This window comes from Biomphalaria glabrata, chromosome 11 (genome assembly GCF_947242115.1).
Source record: "Biomphalaria glabrata chromosome 11, xgBioGlab47.1, whole genome shotgun sequence".
Taxonomy (NCBI): Eukaryota; Metazoa; Mollusca; class Gastropoda; family Planorbidae; genus Biomphalaria; species Biomphalaria glabrata.
The window spans coordinates 5,312,058-5,333,358 of record NC_074721.1 but is presented as its reverse complement, the minus strand read 5'-3'; the positions used below and the strand labels follow the sequence as shown (position 1 = coordinate 5,333,358).

Here is a 21,301-nt window from a genome sequence, read left to right as displayed (position 1 = left end):
TTACAAGACTAGACCTTCCTTATACATGCCTGGTTCATGTTTAGTGCTAATTTTCTGAACCTTTTCTTGTAGAATCACATCAATTGAATGTAAACACATGGGCGCAGCCATTTGCAAAGCTAAACATGTAGTTTTATTATTTTCATTGGTTATTTTTAGATTCTGATTCATTTTTATGAATATCTGCAAGTACAGAAAAAACGGTCCATCTGCATAGAAGCCATTATGGAAATTACTGAAAAAAGCGGTCCACCAGTCTGGTAGTTTTAAATTGTCTTTTCGTCATCAGTGCCTAGCTTTTGCAAGGACCCTTCTATGAGTCTAGTGAGAGCTCTCAAGGTGTTTCTTTCAGAGGTCATCCGCTGACAACCGCTTTCCTATATGCCAGTGAGATCAAAATGATGCCTTATTTTATCTCTATTGTTCTTCTGGGGGGGGGGGGCAACTCTGTAATGCTGTTGACCTAAAAAAATTGTCTTTGGTTAATTGTTTTCCCCCATTTGAAACTAATTTTTGATCCAGTGCAGCGGTGGAATGGTAAGCAATGCTTCTATACAGTCAACACCAGCCTCCATAATTATTTCTGAAGTAGTCCTTTCAGGGAAAGCTCATTGTGAAGCATACAATAAGCTATATATTTATGTGGAGAGAAACACTGTGGACATTTTCAAATTCATAAGAAATATTCTCATTTTCAACCACAATAGGATATATATATATAAATTATAAAATATTATTCTCTATAAAACATTTAAACTCTAGACTGGTTTCTTAAAAAGATGATCTTTTTAATTAAAAATTTTCACATTGTATGGCCCACAGAAGACTTATTACTTTTATGATCTTTTCATACACTAAAGAAGTCTTAAATTTTATCTCTAATCATTACTTAGCTGTCTATCAAAATTACAACTTACTAAACTAGAGTATGCTTAACACAGTAAATAATAAATAAAATGTGATCATCAAGTAGAGTTACTCTTACACAGATTGTGCGTCACACGGATTTCACCATTTGAAAAAAAAAACAGTACACATATACTGATAAAACAAAATTAACTCAATAAGCTGATCCTTTTATTTCAATAATTAAATAAGATTTACGTTCATGTAGATTTCTTTCCAATCGTACAGACATTGATGAGTGTGAGAAACTAATTGACCAATGTGAACATAGCTGTCAGAATGTTCCTGGCACATACAACTGTCAATGTAACTTTGGATACATTCTGGCAGAGGACAGGCAAACTTGTAATAGAGGTAAGTTTGGAGTCACTGATTTGTCTTTATGTATGAATTTTTTTGTGTGTGAAGCATTATTGTGCCATGGTAAATTTCATTGCATTTTATTTAAATTGACCAACTCTGATTTTGAGTGATTGCCCAAGGGAAGGACTCCTATTGGTTTTCTGTCTTGTTAGTCTGCCTGTCATATTTGATCTAAAATACTTAATGGGCCATTGAATATACAATTTCACTATTTCTTGCATTGTGCTCATAAATCCAATGGATACTTTTAAAAATCAATCATTTCGGTCTTACAATTAAGTTCTACATGCAAACTTTTTCTGTATGCCAGTAGTAAAATAATATTAAAAAGTCTTGTATGTGGCATATGCTAGTTATAATAACTAGATCTCAATTATATAATAACATAAAAAGCCACTCATTCATAAATCATTTCTATTTACACACTAATGTAACTCACAAGACACACAATATTACTATTTTAACTACTTTGCAAGGGCAGATAGTGGCAAGACCAAACATTATAGGAGACCTCAACACTGACTTGCAACATCACAACCTGTGGACAGTTTAGACCAATAGCTCGTTACCATATCACAGGTCTGTATGACCTGGCAACGAGCTATTGATGTAAACTGCCCACAAGTTGAGACATTGCAGGTCAGTGTTCAGGCCTTCCACAATGATTGGTCTTGGTTTGAGGCCCCACTCCTGCTAGGGGGGGCTAGGGCATTGCTCTCTGTGTTTCTGAGGCGGCATCTGAAATTAACAAGTCAGCATAGGACTACTCGTTGTTCGAGAGGAAATTATTCAAACTATTTTGTCCTCTGTAACCTGCACATGACATTTTGATATTAGTCAAATGAATGAAATTTTGTTAAAAGTTAAATGTATGTTTGTAGATGCAACAGCTTCTCATGATCTTTTGAATAGGTGAATTGCCTGTTTTTACAAACTATGTATGCTTATTGTCTGTACTGGTTGTCTGTTTTTACAAGCTAAGTATGCTTATTGTCTGTACTGGCTGTCTGTTTTTACAAGCTAAGTATGCTTATTGTCTGTACTGGCTGTCTGTTTTTACAAGCTAAGTATGCTTATTGTCTGTACTGGCTGTCTGTTTTTACAAGCTAAGTATGCTTATTGTCTGTACTGGCTGTCTGTTTTTACAAGCTAAGTATGCTTAATGTCTGTACTGGCTGTCTGTTTTTACAAGCTATGTATGCTTATTGCCTGTACTGGCTGTCTGTTTTTACAAGCTATGTATGCTTATTGTCTGTACTGGCTGTCTGTTTTTACAAGCTATGTATGCTTATTGTCTGTACTGGCTGTCTGTTTTTACAAACTAAGTATGCTTATTGTCTGTACTGGCTGTCTGTTTTTACAAAGTATGCTTACTGTCTGTACTGGCTGTCTGTTTTTACAAGCTAAGTATGCTTAATGTCTGTACTGGCTGTCTGTTTTTACAAGCTAAGTATGCTTATTGTCTGTACTGGTTGTCTGTTTTTACAAGCTATGTATGCTTACTGTATGTACTGGGGCCAACTATGATGGTGCTCATTATGAACTGTCTTTATTATCTAATTAGTTATTTAAATTTATAATTCGACTATAAAGCAAAGTTCTCGATTATGATACTGTTGCTGTTTTTTACAAAGCTTATATTAACTTACTTTGCTTGTCTGTGTGGAATTTTTTACACTTTTTTCTCCTACTTTCTTGGATCAAGTTGAAACTTTACGTAATAATTTATTGCCAATGACAACACATGAATTTAATAATTAAATAAACAAAAACTATTTGTTAATCAATTAGTTGTAATTAATTAGTTTTGTTTTATACAGAAAATGAACTAAGCTAGGGGCAATAAACCCTGCTTAGAGAATTAAATTATTTGCTAAAAATTAAAAACTAACAATAAAACCTTCTAATTTTATAAGTACTTGAATAGCTTAGTGGCTAGCACATCTACCTTCCATTGTGGAGGCTTGAGACCTCTAAGTTTGAATTAATACTTTAGCAACTTTTGTTTTCTAAACAGCACAAAAATGCTATCCCAGATACCCCCTAATTATTTTTTGCACTTGTGTTTCAGTGAAAAATGTATGCCAGACTCATAATTTAAGCTGCAGCTATGGATGTAAATTGAATCATTATAACCTGATGGAGTGCTATTGTCCTAAGGGATATCAACTAGATTCCTTAGGCCAATGTGAAGGTAAACAAACATTCAATATGTTAATTGTATTTTAAATAAAAAATTATTAACTTAGTAACTTGGTATATAAAATTTATTTCATAACCTATTAATTAAAATTTTATTTCTCCCTTCTTTTTTATTTTTCTGGATATGAGAGTGATTGTTCTCTATGTTGGTAAAAAATTGGATGCAGGGCTAACACGTTTTAAAAAAAAAGACAACATTGTGTTAGTGATAAATCATTTTTAGTATATTTTGAAGGACCCGAAAAATGTAAATAATACAATTTCTTAGTGCATTTGTTCATCTTTTATGAAATTTGAAGTGATTAAATTTGTTTAGTTTTGTGATTTTTCAACATTTATACCAAATTATGGATTAAATGTTTAATTAAAAGGTAAAATCTTTTAGTATATCCATTTTTTTATGAATTATTTTTTTATATATTTCCCTTTTCTGTGCTCAATTTAATAAAAAAACATTTTTGGAATAACTTATTTTTTTAATTATACTTTTGTAGCCTTTTATTTTCCTTAAAAATAAAATCAAATATGTTAGATTATTCAATAAAATAATAAAGTTATGTTAGTTTTAGTAACTCTACCCCCCATGAAAATTTGTGTTCATCCCTGAAAGAGTTAAAAGCTTTGTTTGACCAAGGAATAGTGTTTAACAGCTTATTCTCATATTTATTTCATAAACCACCTATAAATAATGGTTGTGAAAGTTATTGTTGGGGGGGGGGAGGGGTTAGATAAATGGGAAGCGACTCCAAGCCCTAGTTCAGCCTCTTGACAAGAGGAACATCTTAACATGTATTTGTGGAGCATTAACATCCTCTCCTAAGAGGCACAATTCAGATTTATACTTAATAAAATACTTTATTTAAACTACATAACATATATGCACTAGACATCAGGTCATCCGATTACTTCAACACAAATGCATCATCCAACATCCACTATTACTATTGTTGATAGGAAAAAACTATGCCTCACTCACTACTCTCAACTAACTCTAAGTTTAGTCTTTGACTCTTACATTATCTCATTCTCTCAAAAAATAGATTCCAGTGCACAATAATACAGTTTGTAACATTGATAACCATCTGTTAAAAACTTGTTTGGATTACTTTGCAGTTTAGCTTTATCTTATGTATTCTTTGCAGCCTTGAGCCCACATTGTTACCACCCTTTAATATACAATGAAATTCACACAGAACTTAGTATGCACCAGTGCAAGCATTTACAACACAGTCAAAAACAATGTTGTGAAATACATAATAAATTTCACCAACAGTAAAAGACTAGCGCAAGCATTAGAAGGCAGATGGTGGTGTTTTATTTTTGCCCTGCCCATCAGTTGGATGACAATAGACTTAAGATAGGTCAGGAGAAGGCTTAGAAAGGAAACAAATGATGCTGTGTTGTGGAAGACTTTCATGAAGTTTCATGATATATATGAGGTTGTTGTTGAACCAGTTTCTGAGATGCTAGCTGTCTAGTAGCTTTGGACATGATACAAAGGACCAAGGCTTTGTAGTGAAGTGGCAATATTTGTGTGACTGGGGTAACACCAGCAAACTCTGAAGTAGAGGTGAACCTTTGACCTGATGACTATTTTGCGTTTTCAATCCTATCTTCTTTTTAAGATATTTAAAGTCTATATAGTACATACTAATGTCTTATGGTTATGTTTTTTGTGCATTCTGTAAAAAACACATTCATTCACTGTGAATCTCTTATTGAGTTTGTTTGTCCCAGATTTACAACATTGTATTTGTTAAACAGTGGTTAATATATAAGTTTAATAGTTATTCTTTAAATATTTGATTGTCTACAGATGTGAATGAATGTAATTCAGAGACTGAGAATCTCTGTGCCGATGCAAGTCTGTGTACAAACACTAATGGCAGCTTCACATGCTCATGTAGGCCTGGGTTTAAGCTGGACAATGATAATCGCTCTTGTATTGGTATGTGTCTCTTTACTATATTCTGGATGGAAAGAAATACATTTTAGTTTCATCAAGCAGGTTTCCAAGAAAAAAATTAGATTCTTAAAGACTTGGTTCTCTTTAAGATTTTACAATAATATATTATCATTTAATTTGTCCAATGTAGACATTATTTTAATAGCATCTACCTAAAAACAGTGATAGCGTAATAATATCATTTTTATTGTCAATAGTATAATGAGTTCAGCCTCCTTGAGAGGAAAAATGAAAGCCTGGGCATTATTAATGGTCATAACCATGAAGCCCATACAGGATTACCCCTACTCAATGCAACCAACGTGTCAGGTTGTACCTATCAATTGTATAAACAATAACATCTTTGCTGCCAATGGTATGAAAATAACATTGGGACTGTTGTACTTGTCACTTAGTCACATGCAGACTTTTTAACATCTGCCATAAAAAAATTGTTATTAATGTTAAAAAAAGTACTTTTAATCGAACCAGAATTGCCTAACTGTTTTAGTTATTAATAAATTCATTGTTTTTTTAAAGATATAAATGGAAAACATTAAGAAAAAGAGAAATACTTAAACAAAATGTATTTGTTTAACTTAGTTTCACATGGTGATAAGATACATTTTTCAGCTTGTCATCCAAGTACATGGGGTCCTAACTGTGCCAACAGTTGTGCCTGTAAATATGGAACAGATCACTGTAGTCCTTTTACAGGATGTGTATGCAAACAAGGTTATACAGGTTAGTGATTTAGTGTTGTTTAAATCTATTTTTGTAGCTTAGAGGCTTTATTTCTTTGACAGGGATTCATTTCTTAGCTTGTCTTAGACTTGGCTCACTACGGGGTTACTTGATTACTTACAATTATTTATTATTAATAAACTTCAACTCCATGAATAACAATAATATTTTCTGTGAAATAACAATGATACTTTAATAATATCCAATAGAGCACAAACAATGAATAAACTTCAATAAATATTTAATACACAAAACACCAGTCCAGGAAGTAAACGTCCAACCTTCCTGGACTGGGAGCAAGACCTCACTAACTTAACACACTTTCTCTTACATGCTAACCATTCAGTTCACAACACATGCAAGACTGTTCACATTCACAACCCGGGAATACATATATACAAAGGGATAAAACTATTATCCAAAACATCAAACTAACATTCACTCTCGCCATACCTCCCCCTGACATTCTCAACCTTGGCTATGCATATTTTATTTTATTCTTACATTGTATTTACGAAATATTTAATAATAGCAAACAATGCTTCAAATAAAAAGCCTTATGTATACATTGGTGAAAGAATAGTTATGGGAGAGAAATAATTGATTAGAATTAGCTTCAGTATACTACAATGCTAACTTGTTTTTATAATTTTACTAAGGTTCTGTATAATGTTTTATCCAGGGAACCAATGTAATATAGACATTGATGAATGTGTAACTGGTCAGAAGAAATGTGAGATTAATGAAAAATGCATGAATGTGCCAGGAACAGCAACTTGTGTGTGTCAAGATGGATTTCAAAGAATAAATGGAAGCTGTGAAGGTATTGGAATGCAATTCTATTACTTATTTTTTGTTGTTGTTGGTTTTGTTTTTGAAAAGCTAGTATTCTCTTATTTTTATGCATGTCAGACTTAAAGACTTAAATTAAATATGAAAGTTGAAGTTCTTTATTTTAATGATTAGAGTATGCATAACAAAGTAAATTAAATGTGATCATCAAAGCCCAAAGGGGTCACTTGATGGCTGTGTGTACATTACACTGTTTTCACTGTTCAGAAAAAACAACAAATGGTTGAAGATTAGTATAAAGGCATCAGAGCTTTCATAATACACTATGACTATAAAATGGCCATTCAGTTCTTAAAACAGCCATGTCTTGCCACTGAACTTGATGGCCACCATTCAGCACCTGAATGCATTGGCCTACATTACTAAATGCATGTTTTGATTCTATTATGGCTCTGAGAGAGCATTTTCATTTAGTTGGCCTACTTTTTTTTTTCTTGTCTGTTATCCTTTAAACAAAACTTTTAACTAAAGCAAAAAAAAAATTTAAAAAAAATGATTCCCTTGTTGTAGATATGGATGAATGCCAGGATATATTAACTAACAACTGCAGCCAGCAATGCTCCAACTATGCAGGGGGTTTCACTTGCTCCTGTTATCTTGGCTTTTCATTTAACGATGGCCTATGTCAAGGTTGGTCTCTTTGTGGAGTCTTGTAATTCATATGTTGTTCTTGTGTGTGCATGTGAATGTGCATAAACCAACTTTAATTAGCTATTGTAGAAAGTATGATCAACTTTTAAAAAAATAAAAATTACACCTTTAAATGCCAATTGGGTAAACAATTCTTGAACACAATAACTCCTATTGCAGGTAGACTGCAAATATTGTAAGATGCAAAAGGAAGTTGCCAGCTTGCAAGCTTTTGTATAAAAGTGTATAATGAATGATTTTGAAGTTGTTTTTTATCATCCTAATGGTATTGAGAGTATATAGGTTTTGAAACTAGACATATTGTTCTATTTTTAAGGTCTATTTTTTTTTATTATAGTGAATGAATACATTTCTTTTTCACATTATTTAAAAAAACTCCTGGGAGTTAAGACTTATAAAAATAAAAAAAACAACACATAAATTGGATCTATACAGTGTGTTGTTTTATTTCTAAAACTTATTAAGAGTTTATTTTAAAACCCTTTCAAAAGGCTTGACTCCATTATAATATCTTACCTCTCATAGCACTCATCTGTAATTTTGAAAATTGTTTATACTATTAATCTTTAGCAAGATCTGAGTAAAGATTGTTGAAGAAGTAAAAATAAGGTCATAATCTCAAAATGTTGACACCTGCTTTCTGTGGAGATTTCATACAAGATTTAGTATTGCGGGTTCAAAAGGGTAACACCTGCTTACTTTGGACATACTGTATAACTTGTCATAAAATAAATAGTATAATGATCCATATTTACTTAACTCTTTGGACATATTAATGTCTCCAATTTGCATTTCAAAATTAGTGAAATTAATTAACTGCATAGAAAAAATGTTTTGGAAAGAAAATGAGGGAAGGCTACATGGATCACTGCTGAACAATAGCATCAGGGTAGTATAACTTTTAACCTGGTAGGCCAATAGAACACTAAGTTTCATTGTTAAGATCATTGCAAAGTGGTAAAGTTCTATAAAGTTCTGTAGTCCCTCTAACTGTCCCCATGTCTTGCCCATCTGCTTCCAAATCGCGGTGCTATGTAGTCCTGGGCCGTCCCCTCTTCCTCTTTCCTTGGGGGTTCTACTACATGCATAAATTATTTCATGTAAGGACTTCACACAATGATGAATCTGTTTGGATTAAATTTTTTTTTAATTAATATTTAAGATATAGATGAATGTAAGTTAGGAAAAGCCAAATGTGAACAGATTTGTGTCAACACTGAGGGCAGTTATCGGTGCACATGCAACCCTGGTTTAGTTCTACAAACAGACGGCTTAACTTGCAAAAGTAAGCTACATTTATATAATGATTTTTGTGATTCATTGTATCATAATTAATATAGGTCTACCTTTTTTATTTTCAGTAAATAGATTTATTGCAACACTTACAGACATATTTTATTTTCACTTTCCCAGCTAAAGTTGAGTGCGACAAGAGCAACAACTGCAGCTATAAATGTAGTGTTATGAATGGAACAGATCAGTGCTACTGTCCCAAGGGGAAAACTCTAGCTCAAGACTTGAACAATTGTGATGGTATCTCTATTCATGTATTTTCCTTTACTTGTATATATAGGACAAACATGTAACAGAAATTATTTAATTCTGTTGATTAACTAGTCACAATGAATACATATTTTTAGATAGAAGAAGATTGATTGAAAATTATAATTAATTATAATCAATTTAGTTTAAAGCATGACATCTAAGTATCATCCAAATGTAAAAAAAAAACTGAAACTACCTAACTATTATAGGTCTTCATTTAAAGATATAAACCTAAATTTTACTTTCTTCACTAAAACACTAGTTTTTTCATTCACTGGATTAGATTTATTATGTGTGACATACTTATTGATTGCAGATGTCAATTTATGTGAACATTCCCACTGTACTTTTGAATGTGCTGAGACTGACTCTAACACTAGCTATACTTGCATGTGTGGACTTGGCCAGTATTTGGCTTCTAATGGCATTGACTGTCTAGGTATGCTGCTAATTTTTTTGAAGGGTCTCTTTAACAAGTGTAGATCTACTAAAAAGTGATGGTTTTCCCTAGAAGTAAAGAAATAGACATAAAGTGGATTAAATAAGTTTATTTAGTTCCTCACTTGTGCATATCATTTCAAAATCCCAATATCATTTTAAAAGGTTGAAACGCCTTTCGACTTCATGTTTTGTCAGCTTTTTAGTAAGGCCATGATAACTAAGAGTTAGGGATCACTATTTAAAACACAAATCCAGTTCTGTCTTTGTGTGAGAAATTTAGTCTTTAGAGAAATTATTTTGAAGTGCTTTCTTTGCATGTGATCAAATCAACCCCATTCTAGAATTGGCTATTGACTAAGTCTTAGTGTGTGACACAGAATATTCTTGTTATGGTACAATCAATTTTTGATAGTGTGTTCTGCCTTTACAATAAACCATTTAATAAATGTTTTTAATGAAAAATACATTATTTAATCTGTATAATTTACAAGTAGTCTTCTATTTAATCTCTACCCTAAAACTGTTGTCAGCTGTCTAAAGAAAACTATTTGGAACTAGATTATAAAATGCCAAATACTTAAATCTCTATCCTACTCCTTCTAGCAATGTACCCTGATGGTGAAACTATATGTTTTCTAGACTGAGAGTTAAAAGTGTTATATACATCTACTTATAGACTCTACAATGTATAAGAGTTAAAATTAAAATATGGTGTGAAAAGTTTAATAAAACATGACTCACTTACATCATCTGATTTATTCTAACTGAAGCTCACTAGTCCATTTTATGTTTCTATATTTTGCAGATTGTGTTGAAGGCAAGTGGGGCCCTCTTTGTGCTAATACATGTAACTGTACAGCTGTGAACACATTGCGATGTGATAGATTGTCTGGTTCATGTCAATGTAAGTCAGGATGGAGTGGACCTCAGTGTGAGAAGGACATTGATGAATGTGTGCAAGGCTTAGCGCTGACTGTTCAGCTAACTCAAGATGCCAGAACATTGATGGGGGCTATGTTTGTACTTGCATTGATGGTTTTGTAAAAAACCAAACCAATGGAGTATGTCAAGGTATGGATTAAACATCTTATAAATTTAAAAATTTATCTCATAGCATATTGTACAATTAATCTTATCTTCCTTTAAACATATCCCATTATTATTTATTGGAACCATACATTTTCCCCATTACTTAAAAGAATTGATCTTGTTCAACATTAATTTTAAAATGTACATTTAATTTAACTTACGGTTTCTATTTTATGTTCTATGTTTTCTTTATCTGAGGGATATTAACCAGAGCATCAATATTTTAATATCAGTTTCACCAACATTAAATTGCATTTTAGCTTTATGTACTTGCTTGATTTGTGAAAGTTTTTCTGAAAATTTTCAGACATTCATTGTGGCTCTATATTTATTTATAAAATCTTGGTATTTTGATTTTTTTTGGTCTGTGTAACTTGTTTATCGTAAATAGAATAAGTAGATTTTGTTGTTTTAGTTATATAATTGTTATTTTTCTGAGTGGGGAAAAACATGCATTTTGACAAATCTGTTTTGGGTTCCTACTTTTTTATTTACTTCTTACTTCTAATATTAATGGCATAGATTTCTCGAAATTATGGAAAGCCGGAAAAATACCTTATTTTCTAATTTTTTTACTTTAATGTATAAATAATTTTGTTATCTGGATTTAGGTAAACAGCCATTTTTACTTCTTCTTGCATTAGCCTACATATATTTTGCTGTCTGGTTGTGTGGTATGAACTTTGGATTGTCATCATGATTGTACCCGGACAGCCGCCATCACTTCCCTTGTTGTAGGATATTTGGGCTAGGACATAATAAACGTCATTTCTGGAGGAATCATTAAATAAAATTTAAAACTAGATAATTATTCAAATATTTTTTTACTCTAGGTAACTTAATTCAGAATGGTTTTCTGTTTTGTTTAGAATGCGATTCAAACTTCTATGGATCTTCATGTGCCTACAACTGCTCTTGTGGGGACAAAAGCTTGTGTAACAAGGTGAATGGGTCCTGTTACTGTGTGCCAGAGTGGACTGGCGATAACTGCAATCAAGATATTGATGAATGTGTGAGAGGAATTCACACATGTGATGAAAGAAAATATGAGAAGTGTCAAAATACTCCGGGAGGATATCAATGCACATGTATGGAAGGATATTTGAGAGGTTGTGATTCTTGTCTTTGTGGAGGTAAGGCAAAAAAAAAAGTGTCAATTTCACACCAACACACACACTGAGCATACTGAAACAATAGCAGTAATCTTTTTTGTCTGTTAGTGCTAAATGCTATATTATTAGTATTATGTAGTTAATTGCCCTTTCATCCAAAAGATTTGAGTTTGAATTAAAGAAAACTGGTTTAGTAGTTATGGACTGTCAGTCTCTCTATGGCCTCCTCCAGTTGCAAAGCAACTAAGGATCACACATTAGTTCCCCCCTCTCCATGCAGCTGATGTATCCAAAGGAACAGCAGTGCCAATACAGTTTGGAGTCACAGGGTGTAGCACTGGGTGTTGCAAACTGCCTTAGGGTCACCAGTTCCTGATTTTTCCACTGGGTTGACTCCTGAAGCTTTTCCCATGATTGGGTGTAGCTGTAAGGCAACAGAGGGTTGAATTCAGAGCTTTCCTTCTCCTAACAAGCCCCTCCTGCCCGAAGCTTACCAATTAAAGCGCCAGTTACTCGCCTTTGCCCCTTCTCCTGTTAGTGATAACAGTTCCTCCGGATCAATATCTGAGCCACACATGAAGGCCAGGAGTTGGACTGGTTGTTAGAGGCTATTTTAGATGCATGTGTAAGGGAACTCGGGTGATTTCTTTACCACTTACATATGGCTCGATAATCTAGGGTATGATTCTCAATTACACTTGTCAATACACTTAACTCAAATACGAACACTTAGTATACATCAACTCTAACTCCTTATATTCATGAATATCGATAATCCTTTAATACTTAATAGAGCACACAATTATATCACTCTTATGAAATACACAAAACACCAGCACCCTACTCAGACCAGGTCAGCTCTCCAACTGCTTGACTGACCTCTAGAAACCTAATTGTCCCCCCTTGAAAATCCCGTGATAAAAACAATTCACACACCAACTAATAAAATAAACAAACACACACACAATCTCACATCTTACACACCCACGCTCTTGACAGCATGCCATTATGAAGCATTTTATAGGTAGTGGAGTGCTTACGTCCATTACCACTTCCGGTGGAACCGGACTGTCAGTAGCATTCAGGATAAGACTGAATGATTTCTTTGTGGTTATTTGGGTATGAAAGAATTATATTCCTATGTTTATATATTCTCATGTCTTGAATTTAGTAAATGATTAGAGTATTGTAGGTGGTTGAAGTTAGTTGTTTTCTGGGATTGGAAAAGGACAGATGTTTTTTTTTTTTGCTATCACAGAATTTTTCTTTAGTTATTAAACTTATTTCCTGGATAGTTAAAATTTTTGTGGTTTATTTAGGGATATTTGTATATTAATTAGTGTATATTGTCCATCTGAAGTGATCAAAGTCAAAGTGTTTCTTAGAACCCCTTTTGAGCTCAGTTCACATTATGACATGACTACATTTTAAGATTGTCAAGATACAGTTTGGGTGGTTTTTTTAAACTGGAAAAAGTAAAAATTAGTGATTGATATATTAGCAATAAAAATCCATTTAATCAAAGAAACAAAAGTCTAGTTCTTCTTGTTTATATCTGCAATATAGGCCTAATGTTTATTAACTCTTTCTCTCCTAACCGATGATACAAACATTGATTCCATCAGACTGTGGTAAATAATTACGGAGAGAAAGAGTTAAGCATTCATTTGGGGGCAAAAAAGAAAGGAATACCCCTCTCAAACATTATGTTCTATATTCTATTTATTTAAAGAAAAAATACAGTGTACTTCAATCTGTCTTAATTTCTTGTTTATACATATGGAAGGAAATCCTGAGATGCAAATAGAATATATTTGAAGTTTGTAATTAGAATTTATAAAAAGAATTTTTGTTCCCAGCTATCAAAAACCATGATTTGACAATAGTATTCAATTACAATGCTGCAAGCCTTAATTTAGATGACAAATTTTCAAATGACTATAAGACTACAGTCACACAGGTTCAAATACAGGTATGTTTGATGAGCATTTTATAAAGAATTGTTTGTTTTGTTTTAGATTTATTATTTTGTGCTCTTAGTTTAAAATTATTGAGCATCAATCATAAATTATCACTTAATACATCAATGTAAAAGTGAAACCTGTGTTGTCAGTCAGTTGACAGGTAGTAATAATGCACACTCATCAACACTCTCAAATAACAATACCACAATAAGCAACAATTTGACCATAGGTCTGGTAAAAATAATTTTAAAAACAATGTAGAGATTTAGTTAGATTTGTTTTAAAAAAAGTTTAAAGTGCCTACACTAAAGTATAATCTCAGTAAAGTAAAAATACAGTTGCTTTTCAACTTAAATGACAGAATTAAATAGGCTTACAAAAGTATAATACATTTTTATCATTGCCACCAAATAATTTTATCTAGCTCTGTCAGAACAAGTTTAAATTTTACAGAACTAGTTTCAATTTTACAGAGCTAGTTTCAATTTTACAGAACTATATCTTGCCAAAAATATTATTTCATTAATTTTGCTTTAAAACTCCAAGTAGAAACTCTAAAAATACACAAACATAAATTTAAAAATGATTTTTAAAAGTTCTTTTGATGTTCTTTTTTCCATTAGCTTGAAATTTCTTTGAAAAGTAGCATGAATTCAATACTTTCTGTGACTGTTATCTCCATTAGGTAAGTTAATGTCGTTATAAATTTCATTATGGTAAAAGGAATATATATATGTCTGTGCTAATAGATGTCACAATTCACCATTGGTTATTTTAAATTTTTTTTTAGGTGCTAATGATGAAATGCTATGTTAAAACATAATTCTTAAAGATATTAAGTGCTACTTCAATAAACTAAGAGGTACCCTTTAGTTTTGGGGAAAAACTGGAAAGAGAGAACACATGAAATTTTACAGCAGTGTTCTGCTGCACTTTTAGAGTGGGAACCATATATATTTTCAACATGTGCCATAAAACACCAAAAAAGGCCAATGGAATCAATCTTCTGGGGTTTCAATGGGTAGAAGTCTTACAAATTCCTTTATAATCTCTTGGCGATAGTTTGGGCATCACTGCTGTAGATCAATGACCTGAGTGTCAGGTTGGGTGGTTTTATAAAATCACTCTCTTGCTTTAATTGTTAGTTTACCAGGTGACATAATTGGTTAACACTTTTACTCAAACAGTACTATGAAATGACTAAGTAATTATTTGAAGCCAACAATAACATATTTTAGTGCAGAAATGAAGGTATACAAATGACACGAAGAGACCAATTGAAATACATTGACTTAAACATGTTTTTACATGAATCAAAATCATCTACTATATTCTCAATAAATTATTATGGGCTACTTTAGAACTTGCTATAATAATGATTGTTTCTTGGACCTTGAAACACTTAAAAACCTTTACTAAAATTAATTGCAAACTTACCTTAAGTGGGATTTATACACCATGCTACCATAACTGTACTACAGACCCACAACAACAATGGTAATGTTGTTATACTACAAAAACAATAATACTGTCAGGGTTCATCGTGGGGTATGATTTACTTGCCCAGGCTCCCCTCATGATCAGTACAAACCAAACCAAGAATAAGAGTATTTAGAACTATGGCTTACTTAACATCGAATACATGTCGTTCAAGGGAACAACAAATTGCCTAACATGAACAATGTTAATAATAATGATTGGTTAAATTATATGAGATAACACAAGAGTGTACGTTCAACAGTATAATGAATGTATGAATATTTTGACATGAATGATGAATAAATATTAATAGTATGTACAAGGCAAATACAAGCTATACATATTATGCAAATGAACTATAGCACACCTTAATCTCAGTGCCACAGTCAATCAGGGCTCGCAACACCCACGCCATGGACGATAGTCAACTACCATAACAAAAGCCTATGAATCAGACTCAACTCCAAGCCTGCGTCCCTAATAAGAAAAATAAACATTCCTTGAGATCGCCGTTCACACGATCATAGGACCAACGAATTTAAAGCTACACCACAAAGAATAAAAAAAGTAAAATAAACTAACTTACCCAATACTGGGGAAGAAAACACCACAGAAAGCAACACCAATAAAGGATTCACCATCGGCACACCCACCACAGAGGTAACGAAGAAATGACAACAAAGCGCATCCTTAGGAACAAAACTCAAAAACCCTTATGGTGAACAAAGGAAAACATCAAGCAAGATGCGCACGACAAATACTACGATCAACTTGCAACTCTGAGAAGGTCTAAGCAAAATCATGAAACAGTGATAAAATAAATTGAAGAATATATAAAGCACACACTAGCATCTTCATGATTGAAATGGACAAAAGGCAGAGTGTGACACGAAATTTATGTATTTTCCTAATTGTACAAAAATTATGAATTTACCATTTAAGCAAAAACTGGGCTTGTTTTATATGCTTTAATGAGTCCATTAAAATATTGCAGTATGTTTGAGCTGCTAATTGTGAGCTGTTAATGTTTCTTTAACATGTTCTTCAAAAGTTCAGGTTATTACATCCTGGCCTGAACTTTCCTCAGAATGACTGTGGAAGGCAGACAACAGGGTTCAAAACTAGGACTATTTAGTTGTCAGTCCAGAGAGCATAGCATACTATCAGGCATTCGAGTATTTCTTTTTTTTACATTGAATAATGAGTACTAGATAATTGAAAGACTTTTGTTGTTGTTCTTTTTTTTTTTTGTCAAGAAAGAGAACAATGTTTGCAACCAAAAATCAAATGTAGCCAGAAACATGAGAAAAAAAAAATAATTTATTAACATGTATCCAGGTTTATTTTGATTATTTATTATTGTGTAGTACCTAGTGGATCTTTAAAAATCATGTAAATAAGAATATTTGTTTTAATTTAATCTAATTTCAAGTGATTTGTTTCAGGAAAGGAAGTCTTATTGTTGATTATTCTGTAGTATTGAATGCTACACTGGAACATGAAAGTAACAAGAGTTTTCATGCAGTTCTCAGGGACATTTTGGACAAGGGAGTCATTCTGTTTGAAAAGCCAGTCAGTGTTTTAGATATAACTTCTGATGGCTACCAAGGTAATTAGATAAGTTAGTTAAGCGATTTATTTGTTGTTGTTTGTTTTTGATAAGCTTTGTCTCTGCATTTTTTGGGGGATGGGGAGGGAGGAAGGTTACATAAGTTAAAATAAACCATAACATTTTTGCCAAAGCTTAAATTATGTCAACTCACTCTGTCAAATTCAATTTTAGTATAAGCTATTTCTCCCACTTCCCATTCTCGGATTAAGTTGAAACTTTTCACAATAAATCATTGTCTCTAACAAAATATGAATTAATTAAAAAATTTAATTAATCAGAGGTAATTAATTAACCTAGTTTGATATTGATTAAGGGAAATAAAGATGGCAACAAATCTATCATCTTCTGCATCAAGACTAATTCTGTATTTAGACATGGTAACTAATAGTCTGTAGAAATATGTTTTGCAAATATAAGTTTGAAAATACAAGGCGCAACACAGATAAATTGGGTATTAATGCAAATATTTGACATCATCATAGAAGGAATATCTATGATTCTGCCAGGGCATAACATTGGCTATGCATTAATTGAAATTGTTAAAAATATCCATGTCGAGACCCATAGGTTGAGGACCCCTGATGAACAAAGCATCAATAATGTAGTGCACTTGTGGCCAGAAGGTTACCAGCAGGCTTTCATTGGAAATTTTACAGCTAATAAATTCATTCCTCTAATCTTTGCAACCCCTGGTCACCTAGTTTATAATTCATTAATACATAGATGGACAAAGCACTTGCTGCAAGAAGGTTATAGACAGTCTAGTACTGAATGGAAACTTTTCAATGGAAACTTTACAGCTAATAATTCTTCTAATCTTTGGCTAGTTCAGTAGGCTCTGTAACCATCAATGCATCACTTTTACCTTGGAACAGAAATGGCAAACAAAACTTGATACAGCTTGATACATTTCTTTTGTTCTATCAGAATGAATGAAATGGTCAATTAAAAATAGTTATTTACCTTAAAGGCTTTGCTTTGCCAGTATTTTTAATAATGAAAATCAAAGACTTTAACAAAAATAAGTGCAGCCTTTAAATAAATCAATTTTAATTTTAAAGAATTATATTTCTGCTTGGTCATGTGGTATTCACTCTGGACTGTCATTACGATGGCCCTCAGTTGGAATCATATCCCCTGCTATTGTACAGGAGTAAGGGCTAAGATGTAATCAAAAGAGAATAAAGTGAAATGAATGAATGTACATATGTTCTTCTGTATTTTTAAATATATTATTTAGCATACATATCTATCTACTAATAGTGTCCACCAGACACTCTTAAAACTCTACTCCCACCAATGATTATTTCTTATGGCATCCAAAACAAAAATGATTAAACAGTTAGCAACTGAGAGTCTAAACTAAAATGGATGCATTTTGTGTAGGTAAAACAGCTCAGTGTCCAATATTTAATTCATACAACTTTTAGAACTGCACAGAAACTAATAGTAATAACTATTATCAAGAGGAGACACAGTAGCTGACCAGTAAAGTGCTTGGCTTCTGAACAGATGTCCCAGGTTCGAATCCTGGTGAAGACTGGGATTTTTAGCTTTGCGATATTGGGGCACATCTGGGTCCACCAAGCTCTAATGGGTACCTGACATTAGTTGGGAAAAAGTAAAGGTGGTTGGTAGCTGTGCTGGCTACATGACACCCTTGTTAACCATGGGCTACAGAAACAGATGACCTTTACATCATCTGCCCTATAAATCACAAAGTCTGAAAGGGGAACTATAATCAAGATTGGTAATATAAGAGTTGGGTTTTTGTTAATCTTTTTAAACATTGATTATAATTAAAATTAAGTTTCATTATAACAGTATATTTTTGTTTTGTTAGTGACAAACTCAACATGTATGTGCAGGGACACTGAAGAATGCATTGTGGGAAGTGATACTACTATTTGCAGGTCAGTGTTCTTAAATTTGAGAGTTTACTTAGAACAATGGCTTAATGTAAATCTGTAGCATACATTTTTTTTTAAATTCACAAATCCAAACAAAAGGAGTCTTAGTCTAAGATAGTGGTCTAATGGACTGTTTTCCTCTGTTTATTGCATTATGCTTCTGAAAGAATCTAAATTATTTCCACATAAGTTTCCAAAACAAAATCCTGAACAAGTGTAGTGTGACATTTAGCATTGTTCATTCAGAAAGCATACGTTTTAGGGTGATCAGCTGGTCAGGTTTCATTCTCTTGTCAAAGGCCTTTTGCATTTTAAGGTTTGTTACCAGTAGGCAGAGTTCATGTTGTCTAATCTTGGGTGATTTCCTCCCACATGCTTTTATTGTTAGATGTAGTTGTGCTTGCAGACATCTCATGTCTTGGGCATCTTTAAAGTCTTGTCCCCTTGGTAAGCACAGCATAAAGGAATTCTATGGGAATTCTTCTGTCTGGCAGAAGGAGACATGCTTTAGCCTAGGAAAATGTGTAGTCTTCTGTGTCAGAGGTGCATTTAAAATTTCTTAATGGCCCTTTTCTAAAATCCCTTGTTGGAGATCTATCCAGCAGATGCACATTATATGTTGTAGAATACTATTATTAGTATTTGTATGTATAAATTTAATAAAAAAAAAACTAAAAGGTTCGCTTTCAGGAGACAAAAGTAGCTTCTAAATTTAGCTCACACTGGATTTTTCAAAGCGCTTCTAGCACCACACAAAACTAATAGATTTTAGTCTTTCATGGGCTGCTGAAATTTAAAAAGAAAAGTAATTCATTTTATGGAAAGAAATACACTTAAGAAATAACTAATATATTTTTTTTATTAAAAATAGTTATTTACATAATTGGTAAGTGCTAATATTTTGTTTCACTTTCTTAGGAATAAAGAGGAGAAAAAAGGTAAATTTTTTCAAAGATTATATAAACTTTCTCTTATGGAATCTTGTGCATTTTTTTCTTCCCCTTCCCATTTGTAGACATTTTCAATGCTGATGACAACACATGAATCACTAAAAATATTGACCATTTAGTTAATCTCAGTTAGTCAGGATTAATTTATTTTTACAATTATATAGCTAGCTAGACAGACAAAGAGATAAAATTTATAGATATAGTTTTATTACTATTTGTGTTGTTTAACTAAAGTAGTACCATGTAATTAAAAGAAAGGAGATTTATACTATCATAAAAAAAATATTTTTTATCAAACTTTAAATTATTTTCAATAATTTCTGAAGTTTTTTTTTTCATATATGTTGAAATCAAATAAAATTAAGTAGGGATATACAAAAATATGAAATTACAATATTACACTATTTATATTTTCTTACAGATGTTAACCATGGACTTTTTCCTCAGATCTCACCAATTTAATTATTGGCCTGGCTGTTGGTATTCCAATATTTCTCGCTGTCTGTGTGACAATTATAGTTGTCTGCCTACATTGCAAGAAAACAGCTAAAACATATGAAGTGAAATCCAGTTCAGGTGGAACTTCAGATAGGAAAAAAATTATGAGCATTAAGGAGAATAATATGAAGTGAGTAGAGAATTTTTTTTTTATTTCAGATATTTTGGAAGAGTGCTTGGAATGTTGAACTAGTGTTAGACAGGAGTCTCAATGTGTAGTATTGCCTGTCAAACACAGCTATTTTCTGATTGTCATTATAAGAAATAGTATGCTTATAAAATTATGGTAGGCTAATTAGTAGTTATTCTGAACATATCTAAGTGTGCTATACACCTTTGAAATTGAATAGGTTAGAAGGAGTTCAAAAACTATTTGATTTTTAAAAATCTGTTCAATATTTATACCTTTCTAAAGATTCTATTTTTAATCTAAGTAATACTCTTTTTTTTCCTGTATTTTCATTTTGTAGGTACAGAACTGATGACAATGTGTATGACAACCTATATAATGATGATCTATAGGTTAAATTGCTCATTATTCAATGGGTAATCTTGTATCCCATCAAAAAAAAACAAAAAATTTTTATGGGAAATTTATTTTGTTAGACTTTATTGAAATAACATCATATTCATTATATATTAATTATTATTATATTGTATCTCTTTAGTGATGACACTTTTTTCTTAAATATTTTGTTTTAATTGTTTTTTATTGTGTCAAAATGCTACTCTTTTAGTTCAATGTGGTCGTAGATAGAGACTAAAGACTTGTAGTCATTGACCATAAAATTATTGTTACTGTTTTTTAATGCAGAGCTTCAACCATTTCCAAACTCCCAATAATTCAGGAACTGTAAATATAATTTTATATGCCCTTGTTATTTAACTTTTGTTTTATAATATGGTAAAACATAATTTTGTTTTAAAATTTTATAATTATTAATGTTTTGTGAATAATTCTAAAAATGTAATAAAATGGAATGCATACAAAATGGTGTTTTTTTACATTTATATTTATGTACAGGATTTTATTATGTA

At 32.1% G+C, this 21,301-nt stretch overlaps 1 protein-coding gene across 1 annotated transcript in view; it reads left to right on the top strand.

The window, feature by feature from the left end:
- Positions 1-11,745, top strand: part of LOC106065293 (fibrillin-2-like) — a gene marked incomplete at its 5' end in the record, with an annotated part of 39,350 nt that extends 27,605 nt beyond the window's left edge. The window contains 11 exons of the mRNA XM_056004251.1: positions 1,135-1,260; positions 3,341-3,463; positions 5,288-5,419; positions 6,050-6,160; positions 6,843-6,983; positions 7,523-7,642; positions 8,826-8,948; positions 9,077-9,196; positions 9,525-9,647; positions 10,455-10,720; positions 11,608-11,745. Of these exons, the coding sequence (XP_055860226.1) occupies positions 1,135-1,260; positions 3,341-3,463; positions 5,288-5,419; positions 6,050-6,160; positions 6,843-6,983; positions 7,523-7,642; positions 8,826-8,948; positions 9,077-9,196; positions 9,525-9,647; positions 10,455-10,693 (1,358 nt within the window). The remainder of the gene's footprint in view (positions 1-1,134; positions 1,261-3,340; positions 3,464-5,287; positions 5,420-6,049; positions 6,161-6,842; positions 6,984-7,522; positions 7,643-8,825; positions 8,949-9,076; positions 9,197-9,524; positions 9,648-10,454; positions 10,721-11,607) is intronic.
- Between the last annotated feature and the right edge of the window lie 9,556 nt (positions 11,746-21,301).